Consider the following 19,650-nt stretch of genomic DNA (forward strand, 5'->3'; position numbering starts at 1 on the left):
TTGAGCCAACTGTTGGGGCCAAAATGGAATAAAAATAGATACTTTATTTCTTTGTGCAGCGGTTTTTATACAGGTCTATACAGTGTGGCACAGCAGATGATTTCCAAGGTTCTGAGATATCCATCTTATAAGTTTAATAAATTGAATTATCTTTACGCTGTTTCCGAGGTGTTGTATTCAAACAAATAATTTCTTCCCACACTTGACACGTACATCTCATATGTATTGAGGTTTAAATCTGTCTCAGATTTAAACTCTGGTTTTGACCCACTGATCATGTTTGGCTATCCTTGTTATAAAAAATTAGAAAATGAATGTAATATGTTGCCTTTCCTTAAAAAAAAAAAAAAAAAAAAGGAAAAGAGGAAGCATGAGGCAAAATTAATCACTGTCTAGATCAACTTTGATGCAGGAGATAGCTGCGCATTAAAAGAGACGAGCCGTATTGAGGATCCAAGGTTAAATGAGTTTATTGAGTTAGTGGTTACAATGGTATGTCAGATACCTGTAATCCAAGCTACACCTACATATTTGCCTCTAAATTCTCACACTGTCAGTTTCCGTGTCTCTAAACATTCCACCATCAGGTCTTCTATTACTAATATAATAATAATCATAATATAAAAGGCAATGTCAATCACCATATTGTGCTTCATACTCCACCATAAGGAATTCAATTGGCAAAAGTAAACCTCTGGTCATATTAATGGGATTAATCGAAATGTGAGCAATCATAACACTACTAGAATATAAAGAACAAAATATGGTTTAAAAGAAGCATTTTTAAGATTAATTAGTTTGTATCTGTTTTAAAAATTCACATACTATAATGAAGATGACTTAAAAGTTATATCATTTAATTATTGGGCCACACATTTAAGCATATTGGCTAGTACATTTTTGCACTGGAACAGAAGCAATACAAGCTTTATGGTCTACCATTACAATTCCATTTTTTGTCACTTAATATACCTGCCAACCTAATGTTTCTTGCATGCATAAAAATTTCTGGGTTTAGACTTGAATTTATTAGTTAATCCACACGTACCCCTGTGATGCAAATTCTTTGGCCAATTTAATGCTATAGTTTAGTTTAAAAAGTAAGCTTGGAATAAGTCCATTTAACATCAGAAGAGAATGCCCTAAATTTTGGCATTGCAGAAAGTTTAGTTACTTCAATAGAGTCCCAGGTCGCATGCAAATTGACACTGCTTCCCCCCACCCCATGCCAGACGCATACAAGTCGGCAGGTATGCATACAAAAAGAATATAAAACCCTCCTGGTAAAGCTTAGTGGTTTAGAATGAATCCATAGCTTTAAATTCACTTAAGGCCTGTACAGGGGAAATATGTTTCTTCTGGGACCCTCTTCTCACTCTTGTCTGATATTCTTCTGGTTTTTCTCTCTTTACTAGAGGTTTCTTCTCAGGGGCCTTCATCTTCCAAGATACAACTGGTGAGTTCACTGCAGCAGTACCATAGACCTTCTGATATTTAGTAGAAGCCACATACGATGCTTTCACTGTAAGGACCACAGCGTTCATCAGATTTTTAGCTGCCTGGATGAGAGAAGTGGCACTGTCCAGCTATAAATAGAAAAGAAAATGAAATACAGCAAGGTTATTCCAGGACTGGATCACTGGACCATTTCCTGACTGAAGCCTGGATACTCTCAGATCTCCTTAAAGATGAAATGAATCCTCTCCCTCAGGATTAATCAAGTAGCTTGTAGTAACAAGCACCAGCAACATCATGTACCTAACAGTAAAGGTAAGACTGTGGTACCTCACATTATTATTTTTTTTTTTTTTAAATTCAAAGGAAAAGCTTGTGTTGGCTATTTTTTTTTGTTGTTGATTCTTTTTCTATGGGTGAAGAAGTCTCCTCTTTCTTCACAAAAACCCGATGACTTCTCACATAAACCTTTAAAATTTTACTTTTACATGTCAGATACTGCAAAACAGGTCAACAGGGATTTTTCCAAGTGTTCAAGTTTGTTCTAATTATTCCTATCAAGCCCAGAATAACACCCCCAATGATGTCTACAGGAACAGTGTGAGGCCAGTGCTGAGCTTGTTAGAGAATTCCATCTGAAAAGATGAAAGGAGATTTTGAAACCCCTAAAGAAATAAAAAGATGAAACAGTTAACTGCAGGTTTTTGTAGCTACTGTAATATTTGAGCTAGTTATGTTCACAAGGAATCTTACTTTATGATTAGCAGGCTTTTCGTACATATACCTTTGTGTTTCTCCCATGCAAGAGTCTGCCTGAGGTTCCTGGGTCCTTTGGATGTAAGAGGCCTTAAGAACTTGTTGAACATCAAACCGTTGGGACTTCCAGTCAACAAGCTTCCATCATACACTGAAATCAATTACGTATACCTGGCCAAATTTTTCAAAAGTCCAGTTTGTAGGAACAATTTTGGATGTAATATTATTACTCTTCAATGCCACCCCACTCGCTCAGTAAGTTCTTAGCTATTATTTAATTAGTATAAAAGTCTTGCCTCCCTTCAAATCTTTCCTGCTCCATATTTGGGGAACATATGTGTTTCCTTAACATAAATGCTAAGCAAGGTAACCAGGATAAATACTGATAAGGCAATAACAAAAACCATATTATACTTCACCTCAAGTGTTTTGAATCATTAACAGAAGAATAATTCAGAAGAAACCTCTTTCTGAAGTGTCAGTGGCTGATGTGAACAAGAACAAACATTACAGAAAGCCTGTGTCTAGAACGACATTAATCTGTAGACTTACCTATTATTTTTTATTTCCTCAGCTGTAGTCTTATACTCATTATGATTCATTAAATACATAAACAGCTACATACAGTGAGGTGAAAAACAAAAAAGCATTTTAATGATTTTCACGTACTTGGTGTCATTCCCTGAAATGCATAGTTAATTGCCTGCCCCCAGTAAATATTTTTCCTCAGGACTAATTTGTATTTTCTGTTAGTAATAGAAACTAAGTTAAAAGATGGAAAATTACATTATATAGAAGAAACATGACTGTTCAATAGGGAGTAATGAAATATAATTCACTATAGTGTTATTCTATAACCACACTACTGCATGATTTATAAGGCAATCTGTATGTTTGTTGGCAAATAACAGATCATACTCTATTAAATTAGGATATTCTAATTTACTGCAGAGATCTACAATCAAGCATTATTCATTGTTAAACGATTCTTTTTGAAACACTGGTGGATTGATATTGAATATAAGTGGTACCATCAAATAGTGTTTTCTTCATAATCAATGTAGATAAACTGACTGGATCAAGCCTATATTGCACATTCCTGAATGAATTCTTTTTTGTTGAAGGTTTCTAATAGCCTCACATTTTCCAGCATTTCTTTATGAAAAGAGTTCTGGTAGCTATTTTAGATGGGACATATATTAAGGAACAAAATGATTAAAGGAAGCATTTTGAAATGAGGAGGCACCTAAATTAGATGCTTAAAATCATACAAAGGACACAATCTACGTCTTTAAACACATTAGTAATTTTATGGAGTATATCAATAAAGCTGTGCAGAAGCACGTACTGCAAGACTGGATGCGGGTTGCAATGATGTCTTTTAGAAAACCATGTTATATATTTTGATGCCACTTTAATTACCTTTAGTTTCAATCTGCTGTTACAGTACATAAGAGCTCTCGATTTTCACCATTATTAATCACATTTTAACATGCAGATACTTAGTCCTTGCCCTTAATATCCATTCATATTGTAAAATGCTTTCAATTCTTGGAATCAGAAAAGAGACATAAAACTCCCATAACAGTATTAGGCTGTGAGTGTTCTCCAAAATCTGCTGGTAGCCATCCCATGTATCCAAATTGGCTACCTAAGCACTTCCAGTGATTTTCTTATTGCCTCCAGCTCCTTGCTTGTCTTATGGCTCAGTAAAGAAGAATTAAACTGAATGAACATCATTCAATTAACATTTAGATCTTACTACACCACTGCGTTACTTCAGTTTTAAGCTGTGCTTTGTAATCAGCAGAGCTACAGTGGCATAAAAGTGGAACGAGGCAGCAGTGAATCAAGCCCTTAGCGCGTTAATTCCTTACAAAATCTGGGCACAGAAACATATGCACTTTTCCAAACAGATAATGTTAATAAAAAAAAAAAAAAAAAAAAAAAAAGAAGAAGGTAAATTAACATTTCAAATAAAAGTACCACTAGGAAATTATTGCACAGTACAGAAGGCAAACTTCACTCCCTAGCAATAGTTAGGGAATTATGAATATAACGATAGCTTTCCGTGCTAACAGCTAACAGAGCCTTTGACTTGCTACACAAAGTAATAATGTTCTGCTACTTAGATCTCTACAAATACATTTCCTTCCATTTAGGAAAAAAAGCCCTCTTAAACATAAGAGATAAATTTAGGTTATTGGCCCATAAAACTCCAAGAACAGAGAATGCTGGTGAAAATTCAAAATCCATAAAGAAACTAAGAATCACTGCACTGGAGTCGGACACTTATCCAGGTTAAAACTGCCATCTACCCAGGGAAGGCATAAATCATTAAGAAAAAAAATTTAAAAAAGATTTTGTTACAAGCTTATATTGTAATTAGTGAATGCAAGGGTAGAGCACTGGAGCAGCAGAGCCTATTATCTGCCAAGAAGATAATTTCAGGGTTTTCTTCACCAAAAAATGCATAAGGCTTTGAGGAGTTTTTGATCTCCTTATAAACTGTGCTGCATTTTTCCTACACTATATGCAGAATTTTCCAGAATCTTGTGACAATTAAGATCTCTTGCTTTTACGTATACACATAATCTAAGTAAAATAACCAGCAATTACAATACCAAAATAGCTGAAGAAGCAGGAAAGAATAAAACGGGGGTTTTCTCCTTGATAGTAAAGCAAATAAAATGAGATGTTCTCCCTGCATTGTCACACCACTGTAATGGGGAAGAATTATACCAGTTTTCAGAAAGGAGAAAATTTAATTTCCAGAGATTTCTTCATATTTATAGTCAGAAATATACTATAAACAGTAGGGAAAATAGAGGAAAAACCCCTGTATTTCCAGTGAGCAAAGATATATTATAGGTGATTTTAAAAGAGCTGGTTGTTTAAGAATGGTCTATATCATTATTGTCGATTTTAATAAACCTTGAAAAGTGAGGGAAGACATCAAAAGAATTGTAGATAGTTCCTAGTCTGGAAATATTTGAGCAGGGCAAATAGAATGACCTGTGAAATTATAGGCCAGTTCAGCTGACAGCAGTCCCAAATAAAATGATGCAATGTCTATGAAACACTGCATAAATAAAGGATGGAAAGAAATACAGTTAATAGTAACCAAAAGGTTTTGTGGGTACAAATATTTTCAAAGTAACTTACATCATATTTTGATGTGATTAAACTTTGGATGGCTTAAAATAATGCTGTTGATATAATTGAACCTTTGAAAGGTGTTTTGCTTGGTACTTCATGACAGTTTGATTAAAAACTCAGCTGATGATACAAAATTAACAAGGCACATACAGAATGATTCCACATCCTCTAATAGCTAAGTTTCCAAAAATATATATATATATATATTAAAAAAAAAAAAAATCATTGCTAAACGGTGACTTTTGCAGTGGGGTCTTGGAGAAACCATTTGTCAGCATTACAATATTAATATTTCTGTTAAAAACTTGGAAAGAATTAACTAATGAATTTTGCAGATAACATAAGAATTGGGAAAGTGGTAAGTCATAGACAGGGCATGTGATTGATATCTAATAAGCTGGTAAAAGTCAGAAATGTAGATTTCAGTTTGGCCAGCTTAATCGCAGATGATACCTACTTATACAATAAGGAACTTTTTCGTAGGCAATCACTCCTTGAGTATAAAAAAAGGAGGACACTGATGAAATACGTTAAATTATCACATTCAGGTTTTGTGTGTCCACGGTTATGGAATACTGAGTCCTCTTCTCAATGCAAGAACAACACAGGGGAACTGGAAAGAATTTAAAGAACCTCAAGAATAAAAAACATCTTTTACAGGAAACATGCAGTCAGCTCTGTTTTTTCCATTAATAATGTGAATGATTAAAAAATTAGTTGATTGAAATTAGCAAGCACATAGTAACAGAGAGCTGATAATATTTCAAGTTCAACAGATTAGACAAAGATATAACAGAACTTAATGGCTGAAAGGTGAAGCAGGTCATCTTAGTTATTAATTAGCTGAAAATTTTTAGCAGTGATATTAATTACACACAAGAACTCATGAAAGATAGCGATTCTATCTCTAGAAAATGTGAAATCAATATTGGATGTTTTTGCTTAATATGTACATTCTAGTTTAAACGTAACCATTGGACATTTTTAATGCACTTTAATTCAGGGAGCCTATGCATCAATTACGTAGGAAAGCAGCTTAGATGATAACAATGGCCCATATTGACCTTAAAATGTAAAAATACAAAAAATTACTATTAGTAATTATTGATTATTAAGTTCAGTCTGGTTTACTTTGTACAGACCAGGAGGAGCAATCGTCATTTATTTAACATGCTGAAAAAGAACCTGTAACCCTTTGAATACTCTTGGCTAAGACTTGATTTGTCTGCCTTCGGCAAGTAGTTTACGCATTGCCAAGCTCTCAAGGCTAGCTGTGAATTCTGGGTGCATTCCCTGCTTCTCCTCCTTTTCAAAGCAAGTTCAAACTTTTGTGAACAGGTACAGTTCCTGTTACCTCAAACCAAAAGTCAACTAACTTGCCTCTAGAGCAACTGAATTTACTTGAAGCAATTATGGATCTGGGGGGTGAATCAGGAATACCATTTTCCCAGATTATATTCTTATTCAACAGAACATTTTCCTCTCAGCTGTGCATAATAGTAAATCCAGTCCTACATATGTAAGTAAGATATATGTAAGAAAAAGATCTTATTCATAATACTTATGTCTCACATTTCATGCATAAAACATGATACTATTAGTGACAGCCAATGCAAGAATGGCCTATTTGCTATTCAGATGCACTCATCCCTATGGTAGGAGACATCTGCTATTTATCAGCACTACTACGCAATGTCTGAAGCCGTATTTCAGTCATTTACTTGAAAACGTGCATAAGGGTTTTGCTAGATATTGATCCATTGTGAGAAAACTATCCTACCTATTTGAAATTCTATAACAAACAAAATGTCATTATTTGGAATGTAATGTGGTTACAATGGTGTTAAAAAGGGATCTGTGGCTATGCAGAGAAAATAGTATTCTACTCCTTTTTTCCTAGCTATTTATTTTCACATTTGAATGCAATTAACGTATCCCCTTATACATGTTGGGTATTTAATTCATTCTGGGGGTAGTTCTGTTTTATAGGCGGCCAGTCCACTGAATAACTGTCCTCATCTGCATTTCTACAGTTACAGGTGAGAAACCCACAGGGATTCTCAAGACCATTTGGTTGTATTTAAGAAAGGCTGCCATCTCTTAGGCCAACAGAAAGCACACAAGTGTACCAAGGACTATGAGTATCTTCTGTCTTCTCTGGACCACTGCCATTTTCAAACACACATTTAGTTTACAAGGTCAATACGTTACCAACTGCTTTGTGCCAGTTTGAAAACATATAAGCATATAAAAATACTCCCAGTACTGGCGTTCCCAATAAAAGATGTCAAAGAGACATAATGCAGAGAATTTGTAGAGATGCATTTATACAGTTGATTTACTTATCCCAGGCTATGTTAAAAGAAAAAAGATAAATAATGATATCCCAATTCATTTGCTTTGAGGAGAAAACTTAATACGAAACTAAAAGCGATATGTAGATATAAATATAATCATAAAATACAATTCACCACTGGATGTCACTAGAATTGGGGGTCAGGGTGAGTTTCTACTTCATTCACTCAATAAAGAGGTTTGAAGAAGTAATCTGATTTTATGATAAAATAAGAATACTAACCCTGTAAAGTTAAGGAATACCACCTAAATGCCCTCAAATGTATCTGGAAGTAGCAATACATAAAGGCGACTTCACTGAAACACCAGGAGCCCAGCATAACTTTTGTTTCTGGATCAGCATCCAAAATAGTAAGTCATGCAGTAACTCAGAAATGCTCAGCTAGCAGAGACCGTACTTAAATTTCACAGTGGGTGCCAGAAAACTTACACATATTTCTTTTTTTTTGAGGAAAAAAAGTATTTTTTTGCCTTCTCAGTTGAGAGACCAAAACATGGGCTTCAACGTCATGATCAATTGCCTATTCACCCGTCTTTGCTTTGTCCTCTCCTCTCCCCTCATCACTAGCTACAAGTGGATGGATCTTTAACAGGAGGCCTTGCAAAAATCCTCACTCCCAGGTTATAGTCTGAAGGATACTGAATCCAGTTGGTTTTGGCCCAAGAGCATAGTACACCACTAGAGATATTAGACATCTCCAACTCTGCCATCCAGCCAGCTCTCATAAGTTATGTATGCACTGAAATTGCTTACTGGGTCATCCAGTAACATAGTGAAGTACTCAATTGTAAATCCTGATGAGATACGTAGACTGAATTTTAGGCAAGGCTCAGACACTTACTTTGACTTTATTCCATCTAGTTTTACATATGATTTGTTGTACTGGTGGAAATCACTAAACACCTTTCTGATTTAGACATTATTAAAATGATATTTTTAAATCAATGTCTGATGTTCCATATTGTCAGTGTTTGTCCTAATGAGCTAGCATGAAAGCTTGTATTTTAACATTTGAAATGGTGAAATGAAAAATAGGACAATTGGAAACAACTAAAAGTTAACATTATCCAATTCTTTTCGTGAAATATTATTACTAACTTCTCTCCATCTGGCAGGTCCAAAGGTGAAAAATATATTTTGGAATTATTTTATAGATATTAAAGGTTTTCTATTCTTCAATTGTACTTACAGTCAATAAATTATTTATCCAATGTGACATTACTGTAATAACACAAAATTTACATTTTTTTCTTGTAAATACTTAATGTAGATTATTTCCTCAATATTTAATATTAAGTTAATATATTGTTGCATTCTTTTCAGAATTTAATCAGGGAAAATATTTTGACACATAATGAAAAATTTCTCAGAATCAGTTCTTTTTCTTCTGCTCATTATCTGCAACTGCAGAGCAGGAAAAAAATGAAAAGAAAATCATACACCAGAAACACTGTAAGGACAAGAAATCGTATATAGCATTGAATTTTTTTAATAAGCTTGCTTTATCAGTAATTTTCATGGTACAATAACGCCCCAAAAATTTGCGTAAACATCTGGAACAATTCCACAGACCAAGGAAGAAATCCTCAGTCAACGAAGTCAAAGGAGTTTTGTAGATGGGAACAGGATTTCACCTTGCAACTTTGCCAGCACTATGGTGGCATATACTACACATTTTCTTTGCTAAGGTAATGTAGAGAAAGAAACACTTTCTACATCAATCCACAATTGACAAACACGTGAATGAGTCTCCTGCCATGATGGCTCAAGGTTTTCTTCTTCTATATTTGCCTCCTTCTATATAGAATTAATGACGGAGGATGGTGCCAATGATGGAATGTCATGGACAAAAAAATGATTCTTTAATGGCACCACAGTTGCATTATTAATTATAGCAAAATTAGTACAATCACATTTACGACTTCAAAATCATTCTATCCTGTGGAATGGTTTGATCTGAATTTTTGTGTGGTTAATGGGAAAAAGACTTTCGTATCATAGACTCCTAGAATGGTTTGGGTTGGAAGGGACCTTAAGGATCATCCAGTTCCAGCCTCCTGCCATGGGCAGGGACACCCTCCACTAGCCCAGGTTGCCCAAAGCCCCATCCAACCTGGCCTTGAACACTGCCAGGGAGCCAGGGGCAGCCACAGCTTCTCTGGGCAACCTGGGCCAGGGCCTCACCACCCTCACAGGGAAGGATTTCTGCCTCCCATCTCATCTCCATCTCCCCTCCTGCAGCTTCAGGCCATTCCCCTTGGCCTGTCACTCCCTGCCCTTGTCACCCGTCCCTCTCCAGCTTTCCTGTAGCCCCTGTAGGGACTGGAAGGGGCTCCAAGGTCTCCCTGGAGCCTTCTCTTCTCCAGGCTGAACAAGCCCAACTCTCTCAGCCTGTCTCCATAGCAGAGGTGCTCCAGCCCTCAGATCACCTTCGTGGCCTCCTCTGGACGCACTCCAATACGTATGACTGATTTGAAGATAGGCTCCTACCTAATCTTCGAGGAGAAGACAAAAAGTCTGCAACAAAGATCAAGTCCAAACTATATTTGACAGGATAGGCTAACTCAAACTATAACTAAGATTTTTTTGATATTGCCAGGAGGGTTACTAAAGAAAATTAGAGTAAGTCTGTTGAAGTTCAGTATCAGGACCAATAAAAAAAAGTCATTAATCAAAACTTTATGTAAGTAGTCTGTGTATCGCCAGGACTGTATACACCATTTTACACAGAGATTCATATGCCAGAAGTCTACACAATATACAGCATTGTCTCAACCTGACGTCGCAGAGTGAAAAGCGCAGACAGGACTCTGTCAAAAGCATCTCAGTACAAATTTCCACTTTCATATCCAATTGCAGTTAAATCTGAAAGAGGAAATATAGGATGTCTAACTACTCTGTGCTATGGACCTCCCTCCTCCTGACTTGAATTCTGACTAGTATGTAATCTGAAGATAGATATGATTTTTAAAAGCCCAAAATAATCTAGTGCTTTTTCAAATTGAGTTTTGGAAGCAAACCTTTTGTTCTTTGTCTAGAGAACTGGTATAATAACAGGAAAAGCGTGTCTTTCCTACAGTCTTACCTGAAGGGAGTCCAAATCATGTCTGGTTGGTTGGAAATTGTACTCTCAGTGATAAAATGCAGGAGACTTTAGATAAAAGAAAATCAATAAAGCATAGAAACACTATATTCTTTACATGAGAATGTGCTATCTCCTACTATTCGTCCTGATTTTGTCACAATGAAAACAAAAAGAAAAGCAGCATAGTGCAGGATTTCAGACTGCAATGCTGAGAAATGTGTTATTTTCCCAACTTCTTTTTTAATTTGTAAAAGTGTCAGAATGGTATCTGTATACGAGTTATCTCTGTGTCTTCAACTGTGAGGATCTGTCACATTTCGAGGCAAATTCGCTCCTTCAGCTAGCTTCATATCTCTAAAGTTACGCTTGCCCAGGTCATCACAGAGACACTTTGAAGACAGCTGTTCTATGGGCATAGCTGGCTTTTCTCAGGAAAGGGCTTGGAAACAACGCATCACACAGAGTCAAAATGAATAAAACAAAATCCTCTTGTAGAATGGAAAATAGTATCAGGGCAATTCTTCCTTGCTTCCTAAAGTTTGCCTGCTGTTGTTCATGTATATTTTATGTCTCACAGAAGCCGACAAAGGGCTCGCTCATTCAAGATATTGATCACTTCTGAGGTGCTAAAAGGCTTTTACTTCCTTGGAGTTGAGGGTGTGACTCAGCCCAGTCAGTGAAAACACTCCTTTCTCCGTTTGAGTCCCTGAGCACTTTCTAGGACTTTACAGTAGTATGCAATGAAATAAAGAAACAAAATTAAATCTCCACAGTAGTCTTCAAGAGACAGACCCACTTCAGCTTTTCAGAAAACTCCCAGCATTGACAGAGCTAGCGTCATAATATATGGCAAATAATTGGCAAAGGAAATTCTAACATTTTATTCCAAATACATTATTCACAATTAACTGTTCTATTTGTTAGACCAGTTCAATCAATGGTTAAATAAGATTCAGTAATTCTAGTAATGTTCCTTACTAGAAGGTTTTTTTCCCCTGGTCAATTACTGAATATAAAATTTGTGAATGCAATTGTTTGTTACATTTTTAACTTTAGCTAACACTAGATGTTATTTAAAAAACAGCCAAACAGGTAAGAATTACTGAAGACTGCAAACAAATGAAAACAGAACAAAACAGAAACAATTGTAAAGGCTGTTGCAGTTCACAAGGAAAGAACAAGGAAAGACAACAGCAAATTAAGAATAAAGCAGAATGAGTAAAATCTTGCTGTGAATTGTAAAGGCTCATTTATTACTCACATTTTATTATGCAAATAGTCATCTAGTCCAATGCCCTCTTTGCAACAAATTGAATTAGATGAAGTTTTTCAGGATTTTGCTCAACTTCAGAGGATGTTCAAGGATGGATAGTCTCCCACATCTCTGGACTAGAGATGTCCACCCTGCACTTGAATTTCACTACCCTTGAGGTAAAACTTTTATTCCTTATATCTAATTGGTATTTCCCATGTTAAAACTTGTGGTTGTTGCCCTTTTCCTGTCACTATGTACCTCTGACAAGTCTGTATCTGGCTCTTCTAGATCCTCTTGCTAGGTAGTTCTGGACAACAATATCTCCTTCAGCCTCTCTTCTGTATACATGCAAATGTATCTAAAAGAGTCGTGTAGATGATGTTGGCGATGTCATTTTCACTGTTACAAGAGCAAATGTCTTACCCAAAGGGAAAAACTGCATAGCTGTAGAAGGGAGGAAAAAATATTTAATAGCTCACTCAAGTTGGTTAAGTCCTGTACTACTCTCTTCAGAAAATATTCGTGTTAGGAAATCCTAATTTACTTGGTCTCTGTTTTGTTTTGCGATTCAGTACTTTAGATAGCATTTTCCCTGAACAACAAATGCAGAAGTACTTATAGCCTCAATGATTCACATAACCCAAATGGTTTCTGTGCTTTTCACCTCAGGACAATCTTCCCTACACAAAAACAAATTAATTCAACCACATCTCCAAATCTTCCCTCTAATCCAGAATTTATGTAAAGGAGATGAAGGTATAAACTCAGCTGTTATTTAGAAGAATGGTGAAATGAAAAAGCATTTGCACTAGCTCTTTTCTTATAAAGCTCTTACCTAATTTAAATATCGTACGTTAGTCATGATTATCTATAGACTTGTCTGCACTTACTCGGCATCAGAAAAATTGTGACTGAATGCATCTTAGTATTAGTCAGGATCCAAGAACTATTCATACCTTGTGCACTAGAACCCCCAGAAGCATTTTTTCAGATGTCTGTAACTGAACAATTTCTCAAAGAATGTGGGCATGAAAAATAGGGCTGCTCATAAAAACCATTGAGACGATGTGTTCAGTGACCTAGGTGAGGTTTTCAGAGTTTCCATTTCTTCTATAAATGAAGTCTTATCCTGCACTCATCCTACCTAATTCTAGGTGCTGAACCAAGGCATTCCAGGCTCCTCCTGTGCTTGGTGGAGAAGACCAGGAACCATGGAGCACCTGAGATATTTCATGGGTTCATTTTCTATGGAGATGGGCCAGAGTACCCCACCTTTTTTATTATACTGAGATATATTAAATTGCATTAGAATCCTAAAGACAGTACAGTGAATCTGGGCAGAGATGCTCAACATCTGCAAAAAATTGTCCTTGGATTTGACCCAGTAGTCCAAGAATTCAAACAAACTTCATGAATATTTTTGAGATTGCGTTCCTTAATTCTTCTGATTCCCAAAAGTGTCAGATGGGGGAAAAAACACATACTACAAAACATTTCAATTTCTCCAGCCCACAGAAATTAATGAGATTGGGGCCCCAAGAGAGCTACTTTATAAGATAAATGTTCCTTACAAGAGAATTTAAATATTGCTGTCCAGAAAAAAAATAAAAATAGGCAGTTTCCTTTCTGCAGCAGCTAAGTTCATAGAAAGTTTACATCTCTTATGTATGAATATATACCCTCAAAAGACCCAAGGCTAAACCCCCTGACTCTGTGCTTGTCTGAATACATGGTTTAATTCACTTGCCCAGGTAAGTGAACTCTTTCTCCTGTTTTTATTTTTTTAATTGTTATTTGGCCATCCAGAGTGGAAAATGGAATATAGAAGGGAAGACAGAGAAATGCTGGTCTTGAAAATTATCTGAGTCTTGGAGAAGGATGTAGTGTTTGAAACTCATCATGATTCTACAGATCTTTTCTGCCTTGAGTGTGGCTCAGCATTCTCATTAGCAGAAGGGAAATAATGACAATATTTGCTTGTTTCCAGTTTTACACTGTCTTTGCTTTGAGATGCTCAGATGGGATTGATAAAAATCCAAAGGATTATGATTGAACAGAATCGTGTTTAATATCTTTGAGATGAAACTGTCCCGGAAACAGAAAGTCCGGGGTGTTAATGCAGTCCTAGCTTCCTCCAACCACTCCAACTCAGTCCAAGTGCTATTAAGCATTTTTGTTGACAATTCAAATGAGCTGAGGTCGAAGTTTAAAAGGATCGCAATTTAAATCAACACAAACAGTCCTCTAGAATGCTGTGCACCATCGTTATGACTTCTTTTGCTTAAACAAGAATAAATCAAAAGTAATTCGTTTTGAGTCAGTGGTGTTATACCAGCCTAAAACTGCAGTAAGAGAGGGCAGGGTGATGAGCATCTATCTGCCAGCTGACACGGTTTGTGAACAGATGGTGCATTTCACAGCTCTCCCTCACTTCTCAGATAGAAAAAGAAGAAGGTAAGAACCAACCCACGAAGTTTTAATTCAAATTGTGAGAGAAATCAGCCTGGCAAATACAGAAAATGGGAATTTTACATAGCTACCTTAATCATACAGAAAAAATATTTGATCCCTATTTATGACCTTACATCATTAAAGTATTGCTCACACCTTGCCAGCATGAGTGAGGAACAAATCTGTAATTTAAATGCTGGCCTGCTTAAATATATAGGTATAAATATACTAGTTCCTGTCTTTGCTTCGAGTCAGTAATACACAATGTGTTTGCCAACATAAACCAACACAATTTTTAAGAATGCCTTATTGTAAAGTAACTTTCAGTTTGCAAAATATTTGTGGAGATTTAACTCATTTAAATTAGCATATATTGGAACAAGTTACTCAGATATTTGCTTTCATAACTTTTCATATTACACACTAAATAAAATCAGCTGAAATCTAGGCCTTATTATATTTTACTTTAATTTATGTACATGTAAATAAATACAGTTAAAACAAACGTTACAATTGACTGAATACACATTCAAGCCAAAGCTGTAAAATACAAGAATCAGTGCATTTTAGACATTTTAATATATTTCTTTTTTTTTTTAATCATAGCTGCCAGTAAAATAATTTATCAGGGGAATTAGCTCAGTAAATGTAAAACTAGGCTATTCATTCTCCCAGTGTTAGGTTACTCAGGCAAACCCACATCCTGGGGTTGCATGGACAAAAATTTATTAGATTTGGCACAGGCAGATTCCAGGTTAATTATCACAACAGTTTATGTCATTTTGAATATCATTCCTTCTCCAAACTCCTCCTTATACATAAGTCAGTCAACTGCTAATTTGCTCATCTTAAAAGATAAATGTAGAGAGCAAATTTCTCTGGATTTACAGTAATCCACTGACATCTCTCTTCCATAATATTTCCTTAGGCGCGGATCGGTATATCTAATTCACCTTAATTACTGAATTATACCAGTTCTGACTTCCTGGTCCCAATCCTTATATGACTTTTAAAAAGAATTTCCCTCTCTATGCCACTGAAATGCTTTCATATCATTGAAGTGAGATTAGAGGCACTGTGCAGTTGGTCCTTATGTTTTACTTCTTCTGCGCAAAAAAATTAGAGTCTTCTGCATTATGCAAATATAATTATGTGCAAAACCAATTTATAAACACATCAGCAAAAGGTGTGTTTAGGATCTTAATTAAATTTTATACCAAAGCATTTGCCTCTGAAAAGAACATCCTCAAACCCTCTCTAACAACAGCAATTTCTATAAAGTTTTCCCAATGAAACATTAGAGATTGACTAACCTGCTTTTCCCTTCCTACTTTAATGATCAAAGTTTGCTGGGGAAGCTAAATTTGCCAGACAAGTTCTTGGCTTTGCAAAGGAAGATTTGGGACTTCACTGTTTGGTTCACTAAAGGAATAAGCAGTAGTTATAAAACTCCTTGCACACATTATTCAAAGCTGGAATAAAAGCTACCACCTGTCAGGGAGCCAATTTTTACATTCTTTGTCCTTAGTTTTCTCTCTGACAGGAAGGGAAACAGTCATTAGTGAGAGTTTTGGTAGCTTTGTAAACAAGACTTTTGTTCTCCCAGAATTTCATTCGGATCTCCTATGCATCGACACAAAGAGCATCACTGCATCATCAGGGAGAAATATCTATCCATCACTACTGACCAATCCCAACTACGTGCCACTGACCAGAAGATGGAAGGCTCTGCATCCTATACCCAATTCCTCAAAGCCACCTAGTCACCTGAAGATAGAAGTACTTCATCAATCAGCCTACGGACCACCTCTGCTGAAAGGGCTGTGATTGCACTCTCTTTGCCCTTGATTCATAGAGTATGCATTGCTGCCTTTTAGTGTCTTTCACTGAGATATGACAAGACCCCACACAGAGCTGGTAGAGAGCTTTAACTGAACAAGAACAGCAAGATTTGCAGTATCCCTAGGGGTCAAAACCTTCATATGATCCTTCTTCTGCGCTTTAGTATGAAAGTTCTGACATCTTGACAGTTTTAATAGATACCCAAGAGGCAGAACACGAAAGGAAGATCTTCGTAGTCCATCTTGTCTTTTTTAAAATGCTGAGGGATATTAAAAGTGAAGTAGCAATACTTGGGGACAAGGGAAATAGGTAACATGACAGTGTTTTAAAGTGAAATAGTAATGTATAGGTGGTGACACAAGAAAAACACCAAGAAATTCAGTTAGCAATATCCCTGCCCATCTCAAATTCTTATCACAGAAAAAATCAAATGCTTTGATTTATAATTTCAAAGGTTAAATCTCAGTTATGCCTCCTGGGATTTGATTCCCTGCTTAATTTCACATCTTCCACAATTTACTTTTGAATTTTATATAATCTATAAAATAGGTCTTATAATTGGCCTATTGTCAATACACGGCTTCATAAACATTCTGGATAAAGCAAATAAAAACAGTAACAGAGAATACAGAAAATAAAAATCTTGTCCTGTATAAACAGGCGTTATCCACAGTCAGCAATGATAAATATATAAATAACACCATCTATTTTTAATCTAAAGGACTTTAGAAAAATGATGGCCCAGCACTCCTGTAATTCAATTAATGGCAGTTTAGCAATTGAGTTCAAGGGGACCAGAGTCTGCCTTTTCACAATGCAATATAAACATTGAAGGATCCGTTTAACCACCAGTAAATGGACCACCTCTGCAAAGAAACATGATCATTGCTTTATAGATGACGTTAACCCTAGGATTTAGAATAGGAAGGAAATTATTTTTTTCCCAGGTGACTAAAACACAACACATGCAATTCATTCTGTGAGCCCTATGGTTAATTAAAAGAAAAAAAAAAAAGAGGCTAACAACAAAATCTCCCATTCTCATGTCTTTTCCCTCCACCCCCAGATCTATAGAGAGAGTTAAAGATAGAGATGAGACAGGAGGTTACTCACCGTCGAGGAGTCACTGCTTCCGGTCTCAAGCGTAGCTCCCTCAGCACAGGTGGGTGGGTGGGTAGAAAGTTGACTAGCCCTGCCCCCATCTATGACATCACACTCTACCTCATAAAAGGTAGTGAAAGTGCTCTGAACTCCAGTCTGATTTCCGAGAGATACAGAAAAGAGATAGTGAGAGAGAGAGCAAGAGAAATATTGTGCCGTAGCGTAGAGGTGAGGAGAGAGGAAAACGTGTGCTGACGGAGCTATGCTTGGTCAAGGAAACAGGGACTCTTCCACGATGAGTAACCCCGCTGTCTGGTGGTTCCTTTCACTTGCTCCCATAGCACAGGTTAGGCATGCAAGCCCCGTAGGGTTTGCTGATTGGGAAAGGGGATAAATTTTGGCACCTTTTCATGAAAACCAGAGAGGATAGAAAGCTCTATCCCCAGTAAAAGGTGACTGACATCAGATCGGGCATGACTTTGATAGACTTCCAAGTAGCATTATTTTGTGTATGGTTTTGAACAGCCAAACTGCATAAAAATATAAACACTGATGCAAGCAGCTGAAATTCCAGTGTCTAAAACTGGAATTACACTTGCGTCCACCAGTGCTGAATAAACATTACAAGGCCCAGACCTCTGGGCTGACCCTTGAATAGAGTGAGCCAGAGGGTAGGTCACCTATAGCACTATATGGAGGAGGTCAGGAAAGAATTATGTTTTTCTCGCATTGAAAATGAGAAATGACAAACTGTGCTGAAAGAACAAGTGAGGGAAGTATAAAAATTCTGGGCATACATTTATTTACAGAGCACACTTTAAAGTTCCAGAAAATATCAACAAATTTGCAAAGAGGTTATGCTTTTAAAGACTGTACATTTTTAGACAACGACAACCTTACAGGCTGAAGCTCATTTTTTTTTTTTCCAAACAAATTCCCAAGAACTGAAACTGGAGGGCTTAAAATGGGATATTCATTCTAATTTACTGTAAATGGAATCTTTATCATCCAAATTCTGGAAAAGCAGGTTTGAAAGTAAACATAATTGCTTATATTATCCACTGGGATTTTCTTAATAACCTAGCTGTATACTAAAATTGAAAAAAAAAATAGTATATGCTGCTAAATGTAACTCCATTAAATAAAACTGCTCAGAGAATGGGGGACTATTCAGTGCCAGTAAAGAGTGCTAGCGTAAGATCCTGCCTTTTGGAAGAGGAAAAAATGAATGCTCTTTAAATCTTTTTTAAGAGTATGCATTATAAGCACACAGAGTTAATATTGATGTTTTCCTGTAGGCTTTTTGTTGCTACAAGGATCATGTAAATTGTAATCATGATTATTTTTTCAGTCTTTGTAATGATTAATGTGTATTCCCTGCTCTGTTTGTGTGCTCTTTGTTTTTCTCTCCTTTCCTTCTATTGAAAAAAGAAAGTGTGTGACTAATGTCTAGTACCAGTCACTTCACCTAACCACAGAAGTCAAGTATTTTTCTTCTTAACCTTCAAAACTTTTGTCATAATGTAATCCTGTAGGATCTGCAGATGCTACTTTAAACCAGTATATTTGAGAATTTAAAAACTCAACAAATGGGCTAGTCTACTTGACTAAATGAAGAGCTGTTGTGCCTGTTAATATATAACTTCAGGAACACAATGCAAAACTAGGCTGCATCTGAGTAATGCAAAGTGATGGTAGTGCTGTGAATTTCAGTTCATAATTGAATTAAATACATGTCTCTCTGATTTCTCATTACCTCACCTTGATTTCAAACTATTTGCATGTATGAAGATAGAGAGGAGGACAAACACCTCTGGTACCCTGTATTGCATCTACTCCTCATTAACATATATGTCTACTAGTCTGCCAAAGAGAAAAGATAAATTGAACTTTTAAAGGCTTTTATGGTAAAAAGTACCAAGTAGAATTCATTAATTCATAACTTAGGTAACCTATGACTTGACTATTGCACCACAGTTGTTTTTGCCAAATAAAGTAGGAATATATTTCAAACTCCTGTGACTACCAGACCTTACGAAGCCTAAGCAAGCTTGCTCATTCTGATAAAGAGAAGGATGTTCAGATGACATATCCTTAAATAAGAGAAATATTACACTTGTAGTAGCAGTTCTAAGATCTCCTAAAAAGAAATAAATTGTCTTTTATTGGAATAGAAACTTATGGAAGCAG

General features: G+C 36.2%; 1 protein-coding gene across 4 annotated transcripts in view; it reads right to left on the minus strand.

Moving 5' to 3' along the window:
• Positions 1-445: 445 nt before the first annotated feature.
• Positions 446-19,650, minus strand: part of CTNNA2 (catenin alpha 2) — a 535,735-nt gene continuing 516,530 nt past the window's right edge. For 3 of the 4 annotated variants that reach the window (XM_075752786.1, XM_075752785.1, XM_075752788.1), the window contains 2 exons: positions 17,473-17,616; positions 446-1,586 (listed from right to left, as the gene is read on the minus strand). In XM_075752786.1, the coding sequence (XP_075608901.1) occupies positions 1,299-1,586; positions 17,473-17,616 (432 nt within the window). In that variant the 3' untranslated portion in view covers positions 446-1,298. The remainder of the gene's footprint in view (positions 1,587-17,472; positions 17,617-19,650) is intronic. The other variant, XM_075752787.1, reaches the window with a different exon arrangement.

Source organism: Balearica regulorum, chromosome 4, assembly GCF_011004875.1.
Source record: "Balearica regulorum gibbericeps isolate bBalReg1 chromosome 4, bBalReg1.pri, whole genome shotgun sequence".
In the NCBI taxonomy this organism is placed as follows: Eukaryota; Metazoa; Chordata; class Aves; order Gruiformes; family Gruidae; genus Balearica; species Balearica regulorum.